Source organism: Canis lupus, chromosome 16, assembly GCF_003254725.2.
Source record: "Canis lupus dingo isolate Sandy chromosome 16, ASM325472v2, whole genome shotgun sequence".
Classification (NCBI taxonomy): Eukaryota; Metazoa; Chordata; class Mammalia; order Carnivora; family Canidae; genus Canis; species Canis lupus.
In genome coordinates this window covers 27,476,395-27,494,075 of record NC_064258.1, presented here as the reverse complement: position 1 = coordinate 27,494,075, position 17,681 = coordinate 27,476,395, and the positions used below count along the sequence as shown (strand labels likewise).

At 35.6% G+C, this 17,681-nt stretch overlaps 1 protein-coding gene across 1 annotated transcript in view; it reads left to right on the top strand.

The window, feature by feature from the left end:
- The window catches only part of ADAM9 (ADAM metallopeptidase domain 9), a 138,347-nt gene that overhangs the window by 39,516 nt on the left and 81,150 nt on the right, over window positions 1–17,681 (top strand). The window contains exons 10-11 of the mRNA XM_025434316.2: window positions 3,574–3,655; window positions 4,374–4,507. Of these exons, the coding sequence (XP_025290101.1) occupies window positions 3,574–3,655; window positions 4,374–4,507 (216 nt within the window). The remainder of the gene's footprint in view (window positions 1–3,573; window positions 3,656–4,373; window positions 4,508–17,681) is intronic.

Sequence of the window (17,681 nt, the reverse complement as noted above, 5' to 3'; positions counted from 1 at the left end):
TTTTTTGATTATTTGGCTGTATGTAAAATTCTAGGCATGAAATCTCTTTCCCTCAGAATTTTGAAGGCATGGCTCTGCTGTCTTTTGACTTCCAGCATTACTGTTGAGAAGCCTTAATCCATTCTGATTCCTGATCCTTTGTGGGTTTGTTTGCTTTCCTCCTTCTCTGGAAACTTGTATGATCTTCTCTGTGTTCCCAGGCTTTTGAATTGTCCTGATGGTAGACTTCGGTGTAGTCTTTCATCACTCACTGCTGTGTTCATAGTGGGTAATTTCAATCTTGAAACTGCAGTTTTAGGAATTTTCTTCTAATTATCTTGTAGATGATTAGATCCTCTTTCTTTTGGTTTGTCATTCTTTCTGGGGTTTCTTTCAGTTGGCCATTGAATATCATGTGTTTGTCTTCTAATTTTATTATCTTTCATCTCCTTACTTTTTGTCTTTTTGTTCTGTTTTGTCTTTTGTTCTACTTTCTGAGTATTTCCTTAAATTTCCCTTCTGAGCTTTCTATTGAGTTTTTTATTTTTACTATCTTATTTTTAATGTTCAGTAGGTCTTTTTGTCCCATTTAATATTTTTATATAACAAGCTCTGATTCCATGGGTATAATAATTTTTTTTACTCTCTCTGGTTACTTTTGTAAAGTAACCCAAACTTATAAAATATTTAAAAAATTTTCTTCTTTTATATAGCATTTTCATGGTATCATAATAAAACCTAAACTTATAGATAACTTAATATAAATATAGTCCAAAACTTAGAGCAAAATCCTCATTTAAAACTATTTAAATCATTTAATTTTTCTTAAAGTTTTCTGGGTGGAGGGCTTCTGTTTCGAAGACCTGTGCCTGCCGTAGCCTCCTTTGCTTGGCAAACCCTCTGGCTTCACCAAAAGTCTTCTAACTTGATAGGTTGGCTTTTTTGCAGAGAAATGTTCTAATTTATATATTTTTTCCTCCCTTAGTATTGACCTAAAACTCATAATTCTTTTCCAAGGAAAAATTTTCCTTGATTTTATTTTGTTTCGTTATGTGAGCTAATTTAAAGCAAGGCAGTGAAAATGTCAGAATGGATTTTTATAGCCCTGTAATCACAAAGGCTTGGTCCTGACCTTTTTATTAATTTTTAGTGAAGTTACATATGCAAGTATCCTCCTACTAGTGAGCACGCCTTCTAGTTCACAAAGGGCCAGAAGGAACGGGCATCCAGCACATTTCCCACACCTTGCCCAACCAAACCTACCAAGCTGTCTTTTCTTTCGTGTCTGGTATCCATCTGTCATGCTAGAGGCATTTCCCAAATGTCTGATGATCCCTGGTTGTGTTTTTGGTTAAGAAATGGGGTACTAAAGAGCCTTTAGGAAGCAGGAATACATGAGTAGGACCTGGGGGCTATGGCATTAAGTAGAGGGTGATCTGGCTAAAATGTTTCCTTGCCAAGCCCCTTATGTCAGGATCTCTAGTCCTCTTCTTGCTGGTCAGATGCCCCAGAGAAAGATTTATTCATTCATTTATAATATATTTATTAGGTGTATACCCTGAGCATTGGGGATAGCAATGAATAAAGCAGACAAACTCCCTATTTTTAAAATGTTTTAAATTTTTAAGCAGGTTTATTGAGGTATTACTGATGAAGATTAAACTGCACATATTTAAAGTGTACGTTTTGATGAGTTTTGACATATGTATATAACCATGAAACATTGATCAAGATAATAAACATATCCATTCCCTTCAGAAGTTTTCTTGGCCTCTTGGTAATCCAGTCTCCTCTCTCCTCCAAAAAATATTCCCTCCCCAAGCAACCACTAATCTTTTCTCTGTTAATGTGGGTTAATTTCCATTTTCTAGAATTTTCTGGAAGGAAAATCACATAGTTCTACTGTGTTTGTCCAGACAAAAATTCTTGGGGTCATGGAGTCTATATTCTGGTAGAGGAGATTAGCAATAAGTGAGATAAATGAATGTGTATATTAAATACTAATAACTGGTAAGGAGGAAAAATAGAGCAGAAAGGGTAGAAGTAAAAGTATAGGAAGAGTGTAAGTATACTTATGGTGGTGAGCATTTCATAAGGTGTATAATTATGCAATTATACACCTGAAACTAATATATCAATGATTCAATTCAAAAAAAGGGACAATAAAGACATATTGGTCTGTGGTGAATTGGAAATTAAAGCGAAAATTATTGGCCTTTCTCTCTTGATAGTTTGAGAAGCACTGCCTGAGATGATGCATAAGGCTGAATTCTCCATCTCCTTGCCTTTGTCTTAGCCACTGTAGGCCAAGGGGCTGGCATCTGCCTTTCTCACCTGAAGGAATTGCCTGCCTTGGCTTGTCATGTGGCCTCTGTCATCTATAAATTTGTGATAATGGAACCAGATATACAGATATCTGGAACCAGATATACAACACAGTGTCTTGGGTTCTAATTTCCTATCATCATGTGAAGGAATAAGTACCTCATTTTTCCTGTAGGTGCATGTCTCCCTGGAAGATTAAGGTTACAACCAGTGAAGCTCATTTTCTGACTCAGAGTCCAGGAAATGTTTGAAGAAACTTAGTAGCCACAATTTTTATTGTATTGTAGGCTTAGCTCCAGGTGGAGATGTAAAGACAGATTTCTTTTCTTGCATTTCACCCTAATTAGAACATGCTTACCTGGCTACAGGGCAGAAAGGGCTGGGATGGTATAGCTATTAGGGTGGTAAATATGGAATCAGGTAGCAGTATGCCAGACCCCTGCTTGGTGACCTAACAGCTAAAGATACAACTTCCCACAGCCTCAGTTTCTTAAACTGTTCAGTGGGCAGGCACAATGATTTTTATCTAGTAGGGTTTCAGGATCAAATGAGGTTACTTTTGTAAAGTACCTGTGAAGGCTTATGGAACATTTTAAGTACATTGTGGTGTTGTTATTATGCTTTTCTACTCAATAAATAGCTGGCATATGCCAAGATAAAGAAGTATCAGAGAAATCAGGTTGAATTGGTGAGGGAAAGCCTCATAGAGAAGACTTGTGGAAATGAGAGAAGCGAGAGAAGGAGGTGAGAGAATGAGTTCGGAGTATTTGTTGGACAAAAGAGTTCCAGGTGGAGAAAATAGGCCCTGAGATACAAGTGTGTTGGGGATGACTGACCGGGGAGCCACATGGAGACCCCCTGTGGTTCTTTTGTCCCCTGCACTCCCTGCCCTGCAGCCTCCTGTGTGTGTATGTTCATTGCACGTGTTACCTGCCCCTCCTCGTTATAATTTTTGAATAAGTAAATATAATGTGTTTTAGGAAGATTTTTCATCTAGAGAGTAGGAAAAAAACTTTGGTTTGGTATCTAAAACATATCTTCAGTTGTCTAAAAAATGAACTTGTGATATTAGTCTCATTCTCTGATAATAAAAAAGAAATAAGACTTAATTGTATTCTGATTTTAAAATGTCAATGTTCTCTGCTGTTTTTCTCCAGTTGTTGTGGGTTCTACCAGCCCAGTTTAAGCTTATCCAAAGGAATAAGAGCAGTTTGTTCCTTTCACCCTCCCAACTACATTTTCTAACTTTTACCTTGTATTTTTATTTAGGAAGAAAGGTTTTGGTGGGACTGCGGGAATGGCATTTGTGGGAACAGTATGTTCAAGGAGCCACGCAGGCGGGATTAACGTGGTATGTTTTTGTTCTTGATATTTACCTTTGGACATCTGCATTAGAACAGTGTCATGGGGCAGCCCCCGTGGTGCAGCGGTTTAGCACCGCCTGCAGCCCAGGGCGTGATCCTGGAGACCCTGGATCGAGTCCCACGTCAGGCTCTCTGCATGGAGCCTGCTTCTCCCTCTGCCTGTTTCTTTGCCTCTCTCTCTCTCTCTCTCTCTCTGCATCTCTATGAATAAATAAATAAATAATATTTTAAAAAAATTAAAAACAAAAAAAGAATAAAATTCTTAAAAAAGAACAGTGTCGTGCATTTGACTGCACACTTCCTCCCCCAGTCCTTAAAATACTATTTCGGGTAGAAGTGGTAGACGTGTTCTTTCTTTAGAGACTAGATTAAGTTTTCTAATATTACGTGTTTATTAGCCCCTTACTTTTTATGGACGAGAAAGTTAAAACTCCATTCAAGAAAATTAAATTAGAACCATGAATCTGTTTTCCCATAAATCATTGTGAATAACTTATTAGTGCTGAAATAATTGGTCTGTTGCTTAAAGGATCTACCTCTGTGTCATATCAGTTTCCTAGTGAAATGTTTGAAGACTGATGTTGGGTGCATGATTTATCATAAAGACTGTCATCATCATAGTGATTAATTTCCTCTTGTGGAAAAAATAATAAACATATCCTTTTTGTTCAGAAACCTAATTAGTACTTTCCTGTGTTTGGACAGTTTGGGCAAATCACAGTGGAGACGTTTGCATCCATTGTTGCTCATGAGTTGGGTCATAACCTTGGAATGAATCATGATGATGGCAGAGATTGTTTTTGTGGAGCAAAGAGCTGCATCATGAATTCAGGAGCATCGTGAGTAAATGAATTCTTTCTTCTTGTTCTTCTTAACATGGTACCGTAGATAAGTGTTTCTTAAATTTTGTGATGTACTCATGTTAAGTTGAAAAATTATTCCTAAAAAAAAAAAAAGAAAGAAAAATTATTCCTGGCTCCTCTGAAATTAATTACACAATATACCAATGTGCTATTTTTAAATTAAATTCATGATTCTAAAGAGGTTTAAGAAAGAAACATTTGTGTAGCTACACTCTTGTGTGAATTGACACATCAAAAGAATATAAGAACATGGAAAAATTTGGGCAGCCCCGGTGGTGCAGCAGTTTAGCGCCGCCTGCAGCCCGGGGTTTGATCCTGGGGACCCTGGATTGAGTCCCACGTCGGGCTCCCTGCGTGGAGCCTGCTTCTCCCTCTGCCTGTGCCTCTGCCCCTCTCTCTCTCTGTGTCTCTATGAATAAATAAATAAATAAAATCTTTAAAAAAAAAAAAAGAACATGGAAAAATTTACTTCTGAATTAGGAATTAGCAAAAGATTTCTATCAGATGTAGTGCAGGTTGGATTAGATTTGAGAGACTATATGAAGTATTTACTCATAAATCCCTTCTTGAGAAAGTACTTCATTGTCACTGTAAATAGAAGAGATCTTGACAGAGTGCTAACATCTCTACTTCTATAGGTAAAAATGGGACGCAAGACAAAAAGGAGGAGAAAGCAGAGTTAAAAATTAGTGAATGTTTTTTACGTGTTAGGTACTGTTCTAAGCACTTAAAATGCATTAATCTTTAATGCTCAGAAACCTGATGAGATGTGGGTATCTCTAGTGAAGGATGAAGAAAGTGAGGTGACACATCACAGTAAGTGTTGAAGCTGAGATTTCAGGTCAAGAGGTCTGGATCCGGAGCCTGTGATCTTAGAGCCCCTTTCTCTGCCAGGGTTCAAAAGTAATCACTGTAGAGAGTCTTTAGGTGAAATACCATTGAGTCATTGGGCTTCTTTTTGTTGCAGATTTGTCACAAGGGAACAAGGTTCCTACCTAATTCAGTAGGCAGAAATGCTAAATAGAGAGCTGGACATAGTCACAATGCATATGTGAGTAGAAGTTGAGTCAGAGAAAAAATTAGTTGTGGAAGGTGTTCATCTTTTCCAAACACAAATGAAAATTTCATATGGGGAATATCCATAGCCCCAAGTGTTCATTTCCTTTCCTACCTCCCTCAAGTTCCTGGAGCACAGAAAGAATAATAATAACTGCTCTTAGCCAGCTCTTTATCTTCAGATCTGAAAGTACAGTTCTCATTAAATTATGGTGTAAAGGAAAGTATTCAAGCAGAATTTGCTGCAGGATTTATCTGTTTTTGAGCAAATACTAGGCTGAAAAATAGGTATGGAAAAGTTAGAACATAGAAAAACTATATTTAATAAAAAAAGTAATTATATTCACAAGAAGAATCTTATGTTTGTAAAAGATTTTCTGTAGGAGACGGAAATAAATTTAGCATTTGCTTTGGCTGGAAGTGAAGTTGAAGAAGACATGAATTCAGGGAATAAGAACTGAATACTCAGCCATGAGGTAAGAAAGGAGACTAAGATGAAAACAGTGGCATGCAGTTAGGAAAGGCTTGTCCTGAAACAGTGCTATAGTGGAATTTAAAATGGTGTAAGAAGCAATGAAGAATGGATCCATACTTTATTCATTCACTCATCAAGTATTTATTTGTTCATTTTTAAATTTTATTTTTTTAAGATTTTTAAATTTATTAGAGAGAGGGGGAGAGAGAGGGCATGTGAGTGAGTGCAAGTGAGCAGGGGGCAGGGGCAGAGGGAGATGGAGAGAGAAACTTAAGCAGACCCTATGCTGAGCTCAGAGCCTGACGCGGGGTTCAATCTCAAGACCTTGAGATCACGACCTGAGCTGAAACCTAAGAGTCAGATGCTTAACCCACTGAGCCACCCGGGTGCCCCTTGTCAAGTATTTATTGAGTGCTGACTAGGTGCTAGACTTTGTTTTAGGCACTTGGAATATCTTAGTGAATTAGAAAAAGACTTGCCCTTCATGGAGTTTACATTTTCATGGGAGAAGACAAACTAGTAACATAATAAATACATCAGTAATACAGAACATTAGGTGATAAGTGCTATGGAAAATAAAATAAAAGAATAGGATTAGAAGATTGGGAGGTCCAGGTGTTGTGGTGGTGGTAGTAGTGGTGATGGTAGAAGTCAGGTTGTAATTTTAAATTTGTGTTGTCAGGGTAAGCTTCTTTGAGGTGATATTAGACTAAATACTTGAAGGAGATAAGTAGAAAGCTCTGTGGGTATCTGAGGGAAACGCGCCAAGTATAAAGGAAGAAGTATGGCTAGACTTTTTTTCAAGATGGAAGAATTTACAGCAGGTTTGTATGCTAATAGGATTAATTTAGTGGAGGAGTAAAGTTGGTGATCTGGGACAAAGAGGGGAACATTGCTGTAGTAGACCTTGAGTAGGTGAGAGGGTGTGGGTTCTGGGGCACAAGTGGAGGGGTTTGTTCTAATGAAGCTCAGAGTATCTGTAGTAATAGGAAAAAATGGATGTAGCTGCTGGTAGATAGATATATGTAGTGGTGGGAGCCTGTGGTTCAGTTTTGTCAGTGAAGTAAGAAGTAAGTTGAAAGGCTAGGGAGGAGCTATTGGGGATTTCAGGAGATAGGAAAAGGTATGAAATAGTCATGTGGTAGAATGGAAGAATAAATGGAGTAGGGGGCAGTTTTATTTTATATATTTTTTAAAAAAATGTTTTATTTATTTACTCATGAGAGACACAGAGAGAGAAGTAGAGACATAGGCAGAGGGAGAAGCAGCTCCCTGTGGGGAGCCCGATGAGGGACTCAACCCCAGAACCCTGAGATCATGACCTCAGGTGAAGGCAGACACTCAACTCCTGACCCACCCAGGTTCCCCTAGAAGGCAGTTTTAAAGGGTCACTTGAGATTCATAGTCGTGAATTTTAAGTGAGATTAGTTTGTGGTTGTGTCTTTTCAGGCAGGTATGTTCAACTGCATAGGTGCATAAGAGAGTGATGTTAACCAGGTTGTAGTTAGGCCAAATACAATGAAGTAAGAGAAGGGCAAGGAAGTCAGATCTGTTTGCAAAGGAGTAATTATGATGGACCATGACATTTAAGATGGATAAGGCTTAGGAAAGGGGGGACATCAAGTGGATAAGGGAAACACTAATGAAATGGATGTGCTTGTGGGATGAGAGTTACGTTGGAGTATAAAGGTGTACCCAGGGAAAGTAAGATGTGTAAAATTGAGATTATAAATTATAGTAATGGTAAGATGTCCACTAAAAGCCTAGAAATGAGTGGTTGGATGGTGGAGGATTAGATTATTGGAGGACAGGAATTGAAGCCATGGAGAGAGCCCAAGGGACTAATAGGATTATCCATCTGCATATTGCAATCAGCAAAAATAAAGACAAGGATAGTGTTAGAGTGACAATGTTAGTGAGAAGGACATGAGAGGCAGTAACCCCAGGGATTGGTAGATGTTAGTAATCAAGGTAGCTGATAGTTTAATTTTATGAGATTCAGAGCTGGGAGATTTTAGGAAGGAGCAAGAAAGAATGACCTGGAAGCAGCAATCTGGAGGAAGAACACTATATTCTATTTCTAGTTGTATGAGGGTTCTGGGGAAAAGCTGCTACTCCTTGAGAACATTCTCATGGAAGCTATGAAATCAGAGAATAGCTGAATTTCAAGTAGAGCTTGACAGTGAAAGGTACTTTCAGAAAAGAGGTTGAGGATATCAGAGTTTTGCTGATGATGCACTGTGGATTCCAGGGTGCATAATAAGGTAATGGGAAGGAGACAAAGGCCTTCACAGACAGCTACAGCTTCCTATAATAATAAATGTAAATAGGACTAAAGGACATGAGATTTGTCCCGGTGACTGAGGCAGGGAGTGGTTCTGCGGCTGCCTGTGTTAGGAAATGGAGCAGGGGTGAAGTTTTTGGGATTCCCTTGTGAACAGTAGATCCAGGAGGTCTGAATTTATCTCAGTCCTAGCATGGGAACTCATTGGCCCTGATTGGGTAACTTCTCCGTAATGCCTGTTTCGAAAAAGATTGCAACTTAATCTTGATAAGCTTTCCCAGATTGCAGGGAGAAAGGACAGAGATGAACTGTTAGAAGGATGGAGTAGATCTGGAGAATGAATGGTTTGTGGGCCATTGGATTTAGTGGAGGAGCAACCAGAACAAATGGAACTTGAAAGAAATACATAATATTAAAAAAAAATTAAACCCGTTGAGTGGGGGAGGTATAAAATCACAGACAATTGAAGAAATATATGTCGGACTACATTTTAAGTTGTCATAATAATGACCTCAAGGTAGAATTGAAAACAAGATGTACGTTTCTAATTCATAAGGACAATTTTTTTTTTTTTCAAGTGGGCTCCACACCCAACATGGGGCTTGACCTCATTACCTTGAGATTAAGTGTCACCTGCTCTACTGACTGAACCAGCTAGGCTCCTCAGGACAAAAAATTTTTAGTGAAAATATTCTACATAGAAAAAAAAAAAAAGCAAAAAAAAAAAAAAAAAAAAGCCTAAAAGAACATATTGTTAAGGTGTTACAAAATACAAAGTATAAGGTACAATAATTTAAGACCAAATATAACGGTTAATATATGGAATGCCTCTCAGATTAGGTCTCAAACCACTATAATTAAATGTTTTATCTAGGAAACATACCTGACACAAAGAGACTCACAATAAGGCAAACATGATCACTTTTCATTTTTGGGATGTACAGTCATTAATAAACATTTATCATAATTGTTGATGTCATGTTATTAAAATATATAATGTGAAAAGCATGTAAAGGGAAAATGAGCACATTTCAGGAAATTTTAAAACAGCTTTCTTAATCACTAACAGATTATATAAATGAAACATAAGATTATAGAGGTTTAAATAAATATTAATATGGTTGATTTAATGGATAAAAATATAACTATGTACAAACAGAACATATATCTTCATTTCAGGTGTTCAGGAATCTCCACAAAAATTGACTATATATTTTGCCAATGACTATATATTTTGCCAAAGACTTATATAATTGAGAAAAGAAGCAGAAACAGAACAGGGTTGGGCAGCCCCGGTGGCACAGCGGTTTGGTGCCACCTGTGGTCCGGGGTGTGATTTGGAGACCCAGGATCGAGTCCTACATTGAGCTCTCTGCATGGAGCCTGTTTCTCCCTCTGCCTCTCTCTTTCTCTATGAATAAATAAATAAAATCTTAAAAAAAGAAAAAAAAAAAGAAACAACAGGATCTCATTCTTGGGCCACAGTGTAGTAAAACTAGATGTTAATACCAAAAACCCTAAATGAATTGATAATTTAAAAACACTCTCCTAAGTAAATCTTGTATCAGAGGTCTAAAGGCTAATTATAAAATATTTTGAATAAGATGGTATTATGAATATTAGGTTTAAAACCTACTGTGTATTAAAACTTCAACATGAATGAATATAAGATGATCTTGAATATAAGGTGATCTCCCATTTTCCCCATGAGAACAGGCAAGGAGTTTTTTGGGGTTAGCTTAAGTACGTAACCTGGTAGGGATGTAGAAAATATAAAAGGAGAGAATTGTTCAGGATCATGGGGAGAAATAACTATGGCTGTAGGAGAGACTGACCATTGAGGAGTTGAAGTAGAGGGAAATTGCCAACATCAGGTGACCTGATAGAGTGAGACTCAGAGGAATAATCAGTCTTGTTCTTCTGCCAGTGCCTCCAATTGGGCACATTTCATTGGATGCAGTCTGTATAGGTCAACCTCCTAAGCAAAGAACACAGTGGAGAAGGATGGGGATAAGATTGGAGGAAAGACCATAACATATTGGGCATACATGGTACTATCAGTACCATTAGCTTATCTTGGTTTGGATTTTCTAGCTTAGTGTGATGAATAAGAAGATGATTTAAGAATAAATATTTGAAAAGAGGGGATAGTGAACGATGTTAATGATTGTCTAGTTTTGAAAAGCAAGGGAACCAATTAAATAGTATTAGAAATACAGTTTTAAAGTAAATAGATTTCCAATAGACCAGTTACAACTACTTTGAAATATGTGAGGAAAAAACTGTATTTGCCAAAAAATTATATTTGTCAAAAATTCTGAATATCTTGAGATCAACTTAATAGCAAATAGCATTTGTTTAAAGAACACACTTTACTGAAAGTCAGAATATGTAATTTGAGTAAAGGCAGTGTTCTTTTATGAGAAGATTAAATATTGGAAATATATTTTTATCAAATTAACTCAAATTATTATTAATACCAATCAAGTTCCAGATATGTGTATATTTCTTTCATTCTAGAACTTGACAAAAATAAATTTAGAGTCAATTTGGAAGAGTAATTTTGCAAAAGTAGTGAAGAAAATATTGAAAAAGAAGACCTTTAAAGAAGGATTTTGGTATGAACTATTATATTTGGGAATTGTATAATATTAACTTAAATGCATGGTAAACATATCAACAGTCTCAAAGTAGAAACCTCAGAAATAGTAAAAGTGTTTTTTTTTTTTTTTTTTTTTTTTGAGATGGGGTTATTCAGTAAATGAGGCTCAAATGGTTTGTTAAGAATTTGGAAAAAATCACCATACAGTATGCATTAAATTCCAAATATATAACGAAATAGTAGAAAATGTGACTTAATGGATATAATCTTGGATAGAGAAAGGTGTTTATAAACATAAACCTTTCCACTCCCCCACCCTACCCTCAAATTATAAAGGAAACAGTGAAAGAGCAAATAGCAAAGAATACTGTTTGAAATGTCTGAGACAAAGTTTTTTGTTTGTTTTTCAAATAAAAATATAAATTTACAGATGAGCAAAGGAGAGGATATGATTGGGCAGCCTGAGTGGCTCAGTGCTTTAGCACCACCGTCAGCACAGGGCCTGATCCTGGGACCCAGGATCGAGTCCCATGTCAAGTTTCCTGCATGGAGCCTGCTTCTCCCTCTACCTGCATCTCTGCCTCTCTCTCTCTCTCTCTCTCTCTCTCTCTCTGTGTGTCTCTCATGAATAAATAAATAAAATCTTTAAAATAAAAAAAAAAAAAGGAAAGGATATGATCAGGTAGCTTGTAATACAAGACATAAATAGAAAACGTCAGTAAATTTGTGAAACTTTTTCTCCACATCCCTAAACAGAAATGTAAATCAAAACAATGAAATAACTTGTTTTTAACCTATGAAACCAAAGTATGTAAGTCACCCGGCCAGTCCCTCATGCTTCTAGTGTGAAGAGCATTGGTACAGGTTTTCTGTGGAGCAGATTGGTTGTGTCTAAAACCCTAAAGATACACTTTTGAACCAGAAATTTTATATTTGGAAATTTGCTCTAGAGGAGTAATGAGAGGGTGAGCAAACAATGTGTGTATGCATTGTTCAGCAGTAAAAACCTGGGCACAACTTACAAATGTCTGAAAAAAAAACAACAACAAAACAGATTATTTAAAAACTATGAATCCGTAGCAAACAGAGACTGAGGCTGTGGTCTCGAGGCAGCACTTGTAATGGCTTGGTCCAAAAAGACTTCTAATGAAGGAACATTGCTTTCTAGATCTAGGAATATAAAATCTTAGAGAATAGGGATCCCTGGGTGGCGCAGCGGTTTGGCGCCTGCCTTTGGCCCAGGGCGCGATCCTGGAGACCCGGGATCGAATCCCACGTCAGGCTCCCGGTGCATGGAGCCTGCTTCTCTCTCTGCCTGTGTCTCTGCCTCTCTCTCTCTCTCTCTCTCTCTCTCTCAGTGTGACTATCGTAAATAAATAAATTAAAAAAAAAAATCTTAGAGAATAAAAGGTTTTCCACCTCCCCCAAAAGACCATAAGTGAGACCTTCACTAGTGAATGAAGGAGAGCCTGCTTCTTCTGAGGAACAAGTGAACTATCCCAGATGGCACTGCATTCCCTTCCACCGTTAACACAGAAGTACTCTGGGCAGAGGGTGCAATGGACATCAGGGAGATGGTGTTGGATGAACTCTTTAAGATCTATGGGCATTACCTCCTTAGGCAGATGGCTCTAGCCTGTGCTAGGTAAAATGGACTTCTTCCTTTAGCTGTTGGTGGTTTTTTTTTGTGATGCAACAAAAGTTACTATTTTTAAAAAAATTTCATTTAAGTTCAGTTTCCTAGATTTATTAATAGTGGTGTTTTCTGTTGCATCTTGTGGATTTTTGTTTTATTTTGTTCTGTTTTTTAGAGGAAAGCCTGACCTGTCTGCCAAGTTTATCTCTTACTCTGGCCTTTATCTTGGATTCTCTTTCTTTCTTTCTTTCTTTCTTTCTTTCTTTCTTTCTTTCTTTCTTTCTTTCTTTCTTTCTTTCTTTCTTTCTTTCTTCTTCCTTTCTTTCCTTTTTTCTTTCCCTTTTTCTTTCCTTTTTTCTTTCCTTTTTTCTTTCCTCTCCTCTCCTCTCCTCTCCTCTCCTCTCCTCTCCTCTCCTCTCCTCTCCTCTCCTCTCCTCTCCTCTCCTCTCTTTTCTTTTCTTTTCTTTCCTTTTTTCTTTTTTTTTTTGATGATTGCTTCCTATAAAACTATAAAAGCTGTAACCCCATGTCAGCTTTCTGATGTTTAACAACCTCATCAACCTCATGAGACTGAGCGAGTTCACCTGTTTTTTCTAAGGGTTTCTTAGTCCTAACTGAGTACCCTTTGGGTTTATTGGACTCCTTGGTGCCTAACTACAGAAATAGAAGCACTAAGGTTACCTTTTGCTGGACCTTCTTGTTCCTTTTTTTTTTTTTTTTTAAAGATTTTATTTATTTATTCATGAGAGACACAGAGAGGCAGAAACATAGGCAGAAGGAGAAGCAGGCTACCCGTGGGGAACCTGATGTGGGACTTGATCCCTGGATTCCGGGATCACGTCCTGAGCCAAAGGCTGAACCACTGAGCCACCCAGGTGTCCCTTTTTGTTCTGATAGAACTTGTGATGTGTTCTCTTAAAACACACACACGCACACACACACACACAACAAACAAAAAACACGCTTTTATTACGAAAAATAAAGAACACACAGAAAATCTAAACAAATGTACAGCTGACCACATTTTTCTTAAGTGAACATTTGTGTAACCAACGTCAAGTCACTACCAGGACCCTCAGAGTTTCCTTCTGTAGCTTTCCCCATTATACCTTCTCCCCTAGAGTTAATTAACTTTTACCCTGATTTTTATGGTAATCATTTCTTTGCTTTTCTTTACAGTTTTGCCACATAAATATGTATTCCTACACACTTGAGTTTTTGCCTGTTTTGTGCACTTCATAGAATAGATTAGAGCAAATGAACAGCAGTATACAAGTATGCTTCCTGTCACTGTGGCTTTTTTTAGTTGATGTGTTTGTGATGTTTGTCCATCCTGATACATGTAGCTGTGATGTATTTTCACTTTTGTTGCTTCCATCTTCCATAGTCTTTTGGTTTGAAGATTGCCCCCTGGGATTTTAACTCCCCTGTTGAGTTACAACTCAAAAAAAGCTTAGAGGTAGAAGTTGTGGGTAATCATCCACCATAACTGCTAAAATCAGATGTGGCTGAAGAAGATGTATTGTGGGGTGCAGTGATTGCTGACTGCATATCTCTCCATCAATTGTTATTCTCTACTTTAAACTTTAGCTAATGAGTTGGGTATATAGTTGTATATTACTGTGCTTTTCCTTTGCATTTCCCTAATTACTAATAAGATTAGATTAAATCACCTGTTTATGTTTATAGGCCATTTGGATTTTGTGTTTTTGTGAAGATACTGTTCAGTCCCATTCTCCTTGGTTTTGCTATTGGATTGATATTTTTATTGATTTGTAGAAGTTCTTTATAAACTTTTTGGTGACTTTTAGTGAAAATTTTTAATTTTGATATAGTCATATATGTCAATCTATTCCTTTATGACTATTGCTTTTTGTATCTTGTTTAAGAAATTCTTCCCTAACTTATGTCATATTCTTGTGTGTTATTTTTCAGACTCTTCATCTGTTTTAACCTTCATATTTAGGTCCATAACCCACCCAGAATTACTGTTTGTGCATTGTGTTGGGTGGAGGTCAGGCTTTTTTCCCAGTATGAGTGCTTTGTTGAATTGGCACCATGTGTTAAAAAGATATCCCTTTCATTGCTACTTTGCATATTTTTGTCATAAATCAAGTGTTTGCAAATATATGTATCTGTTTCTGGGCTCTTCAGCTGCATTTGTTTATTAGTCAATATTTATATCACTACTGTAGTTCCTAATTATCACAGCTTTAGAATTGGTTGTATAAAGTTATCCTACTTTGACCTACTTGTTTACGAGTGTCTTGGCTGTTTTTGGCTTTGTCTGTGTAGATTTTAGAATTAAGTCATCCAAATCCACAAAGAGTCTTATTGGGGATTTGATTGATACTGTTTTAAATCTCTAGATTAGTTTGATGAAGAATTAACGTTTTCAATAAGGAGTCTTCAAGTCCATGATCTTTAATTCGTTTTATATTTATCTATAGAGATTTAAACTTCTTTTGTTAGTATTATTCCTATACTTTATATTTTTATGTGCTATTATAAATGATTTCTCTTTTAAAAATTAACTTTATGATTTTTTGTATAAAAATAAAATTGATTTCTTATATTTATTTTATATCTAGTGGCCTATTGGTGCTACACACTTATATTCTTTTAAATTTTAACTTATATAATCATATCTGGCAGTAATGATAGTTGTGTTTCTACCTAATAAATCCTTATATCTTTTATTTATTTATATTACCTGGCTATACTGGCTAAGACCTCCTGTACAATATTCAAGTAGATGTGGTGGTAATGTGCATCAGTCTTACTTTTTTTTTTTTAACAAATAAATATAAAATGTTATATTATATAAAATATAAAATTAAATATAAAAATTAAATATAAAATTATTAAAATATTATTAAAATATATTTAATAAATTAAATATAAAATATAAAAATAAATATATTATAAATATAAAAAATATAAAATTATTAAAATATTATTAAAATATATTTAATAAATTAAGTATAAAAATATAAAAATAAATATATTATTAACAAATAATATAAAATGTTATATTAATTTCACACTGTACAACATAGTGACTTAACAATTCTATAAATTATAGTATGCTCACCACAAATATAGTTACCATATGTCACCTACATTGGTATTAAAAGGAAAGCTTTCAGCATTTTACAATTAAATATGATGTTTGCTAAAGATTTTGCAGATACTGTTCTTTATCTTTTCTTTTGCAAGTTTTTATTTAAATTCCAGTTGGATAACATACAGTGTAATATTAGTTTCAGGTGTAGAATTTATTCATCACTTACATACAACATCCAGTGCTCATCACAAGTGCCCTACTTAATATTCATCACCCATTTAACCCATCCCCTGCCCACCTCCCCTCCAGTAACCCTTAGTTCTCTACAGTTGAGAGTCTTTTTTCTGGTTTACCCCTCTCTTTTTATCCCCTATGTTCATTTGTTTTGTTTCTTAAATTCCACATATGAGAGAAATCATATGGTATTTGTCTTTCTCTGAATGACTTATTTTGCTTAGTAATACCCTCTAGCTCCATCTATGTTGTTGCAAATGGCAAGATTTCATTCTTTTTTATGGCTGAGTAATATTCCATTGTCTATATGCCACATCTTTATCCATTCATCAGTTGATGGGCATTTGGGATCTTTCCATAATTTGGTTATTGTTTTATACTGCTATAAACATTGAGGCGCATGTATCCCTTTGAATCAGTAGTTTTGTATCATTTGGGTAAATATCCAAGTAGTGTAATTGCTGGATCATAGGGTAGTTCTATTTTTAACTTTCTGAGGAACCTCTGTTCTGTTTTTCAGAGTGACTGTACCAGTTTGCATTTCCACCAAGAGTGTAATTCTTTCTCTGCAGCAGATACTCTTAATGGGTTAAGGACCGTCTTTCTCCATCAAATTGTCTTTGTTTGTTTGTCAAAGATATGTTAACTGTATTTGTGTGGGTTTATGTCTGGACTTGATTCTCTTCCATTGATCCATTTGTCTATTCTTTTGCCAATACCATGCTGTCTTGATTTACTGTAGCTTGATGATAAATCTGAAAGTCAGATACTTTCACTTTTTAAATTTTGTTCTCTTTCAGTATTGTGTTGGTTATTATGAGTCTTTAGTCTCCCCATATAAACTTTAGGTCACTTTGTTTATACTCAAAAAATAACTGGCTGGGTTAATTTTAATTGGGATTGCATTAAATCTATAGATTAAATTGGGAAGAATGGACATCTTTATGGTATTTAGTTTTCCTGTCCTTGAACATGGAATATTTCTCCATTTATTTAGGTCATTTTTGATATTTTTTTCATCAGAGTTTTGAAGTTTTTCCTCTCTAGATCTTGTATATATTTTGTTAGATTTATGCCTAAGTATTTTTGTTTTGTTTTGGTTTTGGTTTTGCTAATGTAAATGATATTGCGTTTTTAATTTCATATTCTAATTGTTGCTGGTATATAAGAAAGCAACTGACTTGTAATCTTCTTTTCTAAAAAAGAAGATTTCATTGCTTTAGTTTGCTTTAATCGCTTATTGCAGAAATTTTTTTTGTTGATTCTTTTGGAATTTTTACATAGATGACTATATCATTTGTGAACAGTTTTATTTTTGCTCAATCTGTGTCTCCATTTCCTTTTTATTGATTAGACTGTCAATCTTGTCTAATATTAATTTGGCTTTGCCAGATTTTTTTTCATGTCAAAAGTATATTTTTTCTATCCTTTCACTTTGAACCTTTCTTTATCCTTATGTTTTAGATATATTATTGAAACAACATATGTTTAGGTTTTATTTTTAAATCCAGCTTGACAGTATTTATCTCTTAATTGTATCATTTAATTTGCTTATGTTTAATGTAATTAGTAATGTATTTATTTAAGCATAGATGTAATTGATTGTAAGATACATCATTATTAACATACCACTAAGAAGGAAAAATGGTGTCAGTTAAATTAATACTTTGTTAGATGAACCTCAATTTCAGAGTATTTTAAATATGTGAGGAATGTGTTTCACAATTAATGAGATGCAGTATTTGGGTTTAAATCTAACATCCTGTGTGTTTTTTTGTCTCACTTCTATTATGTTC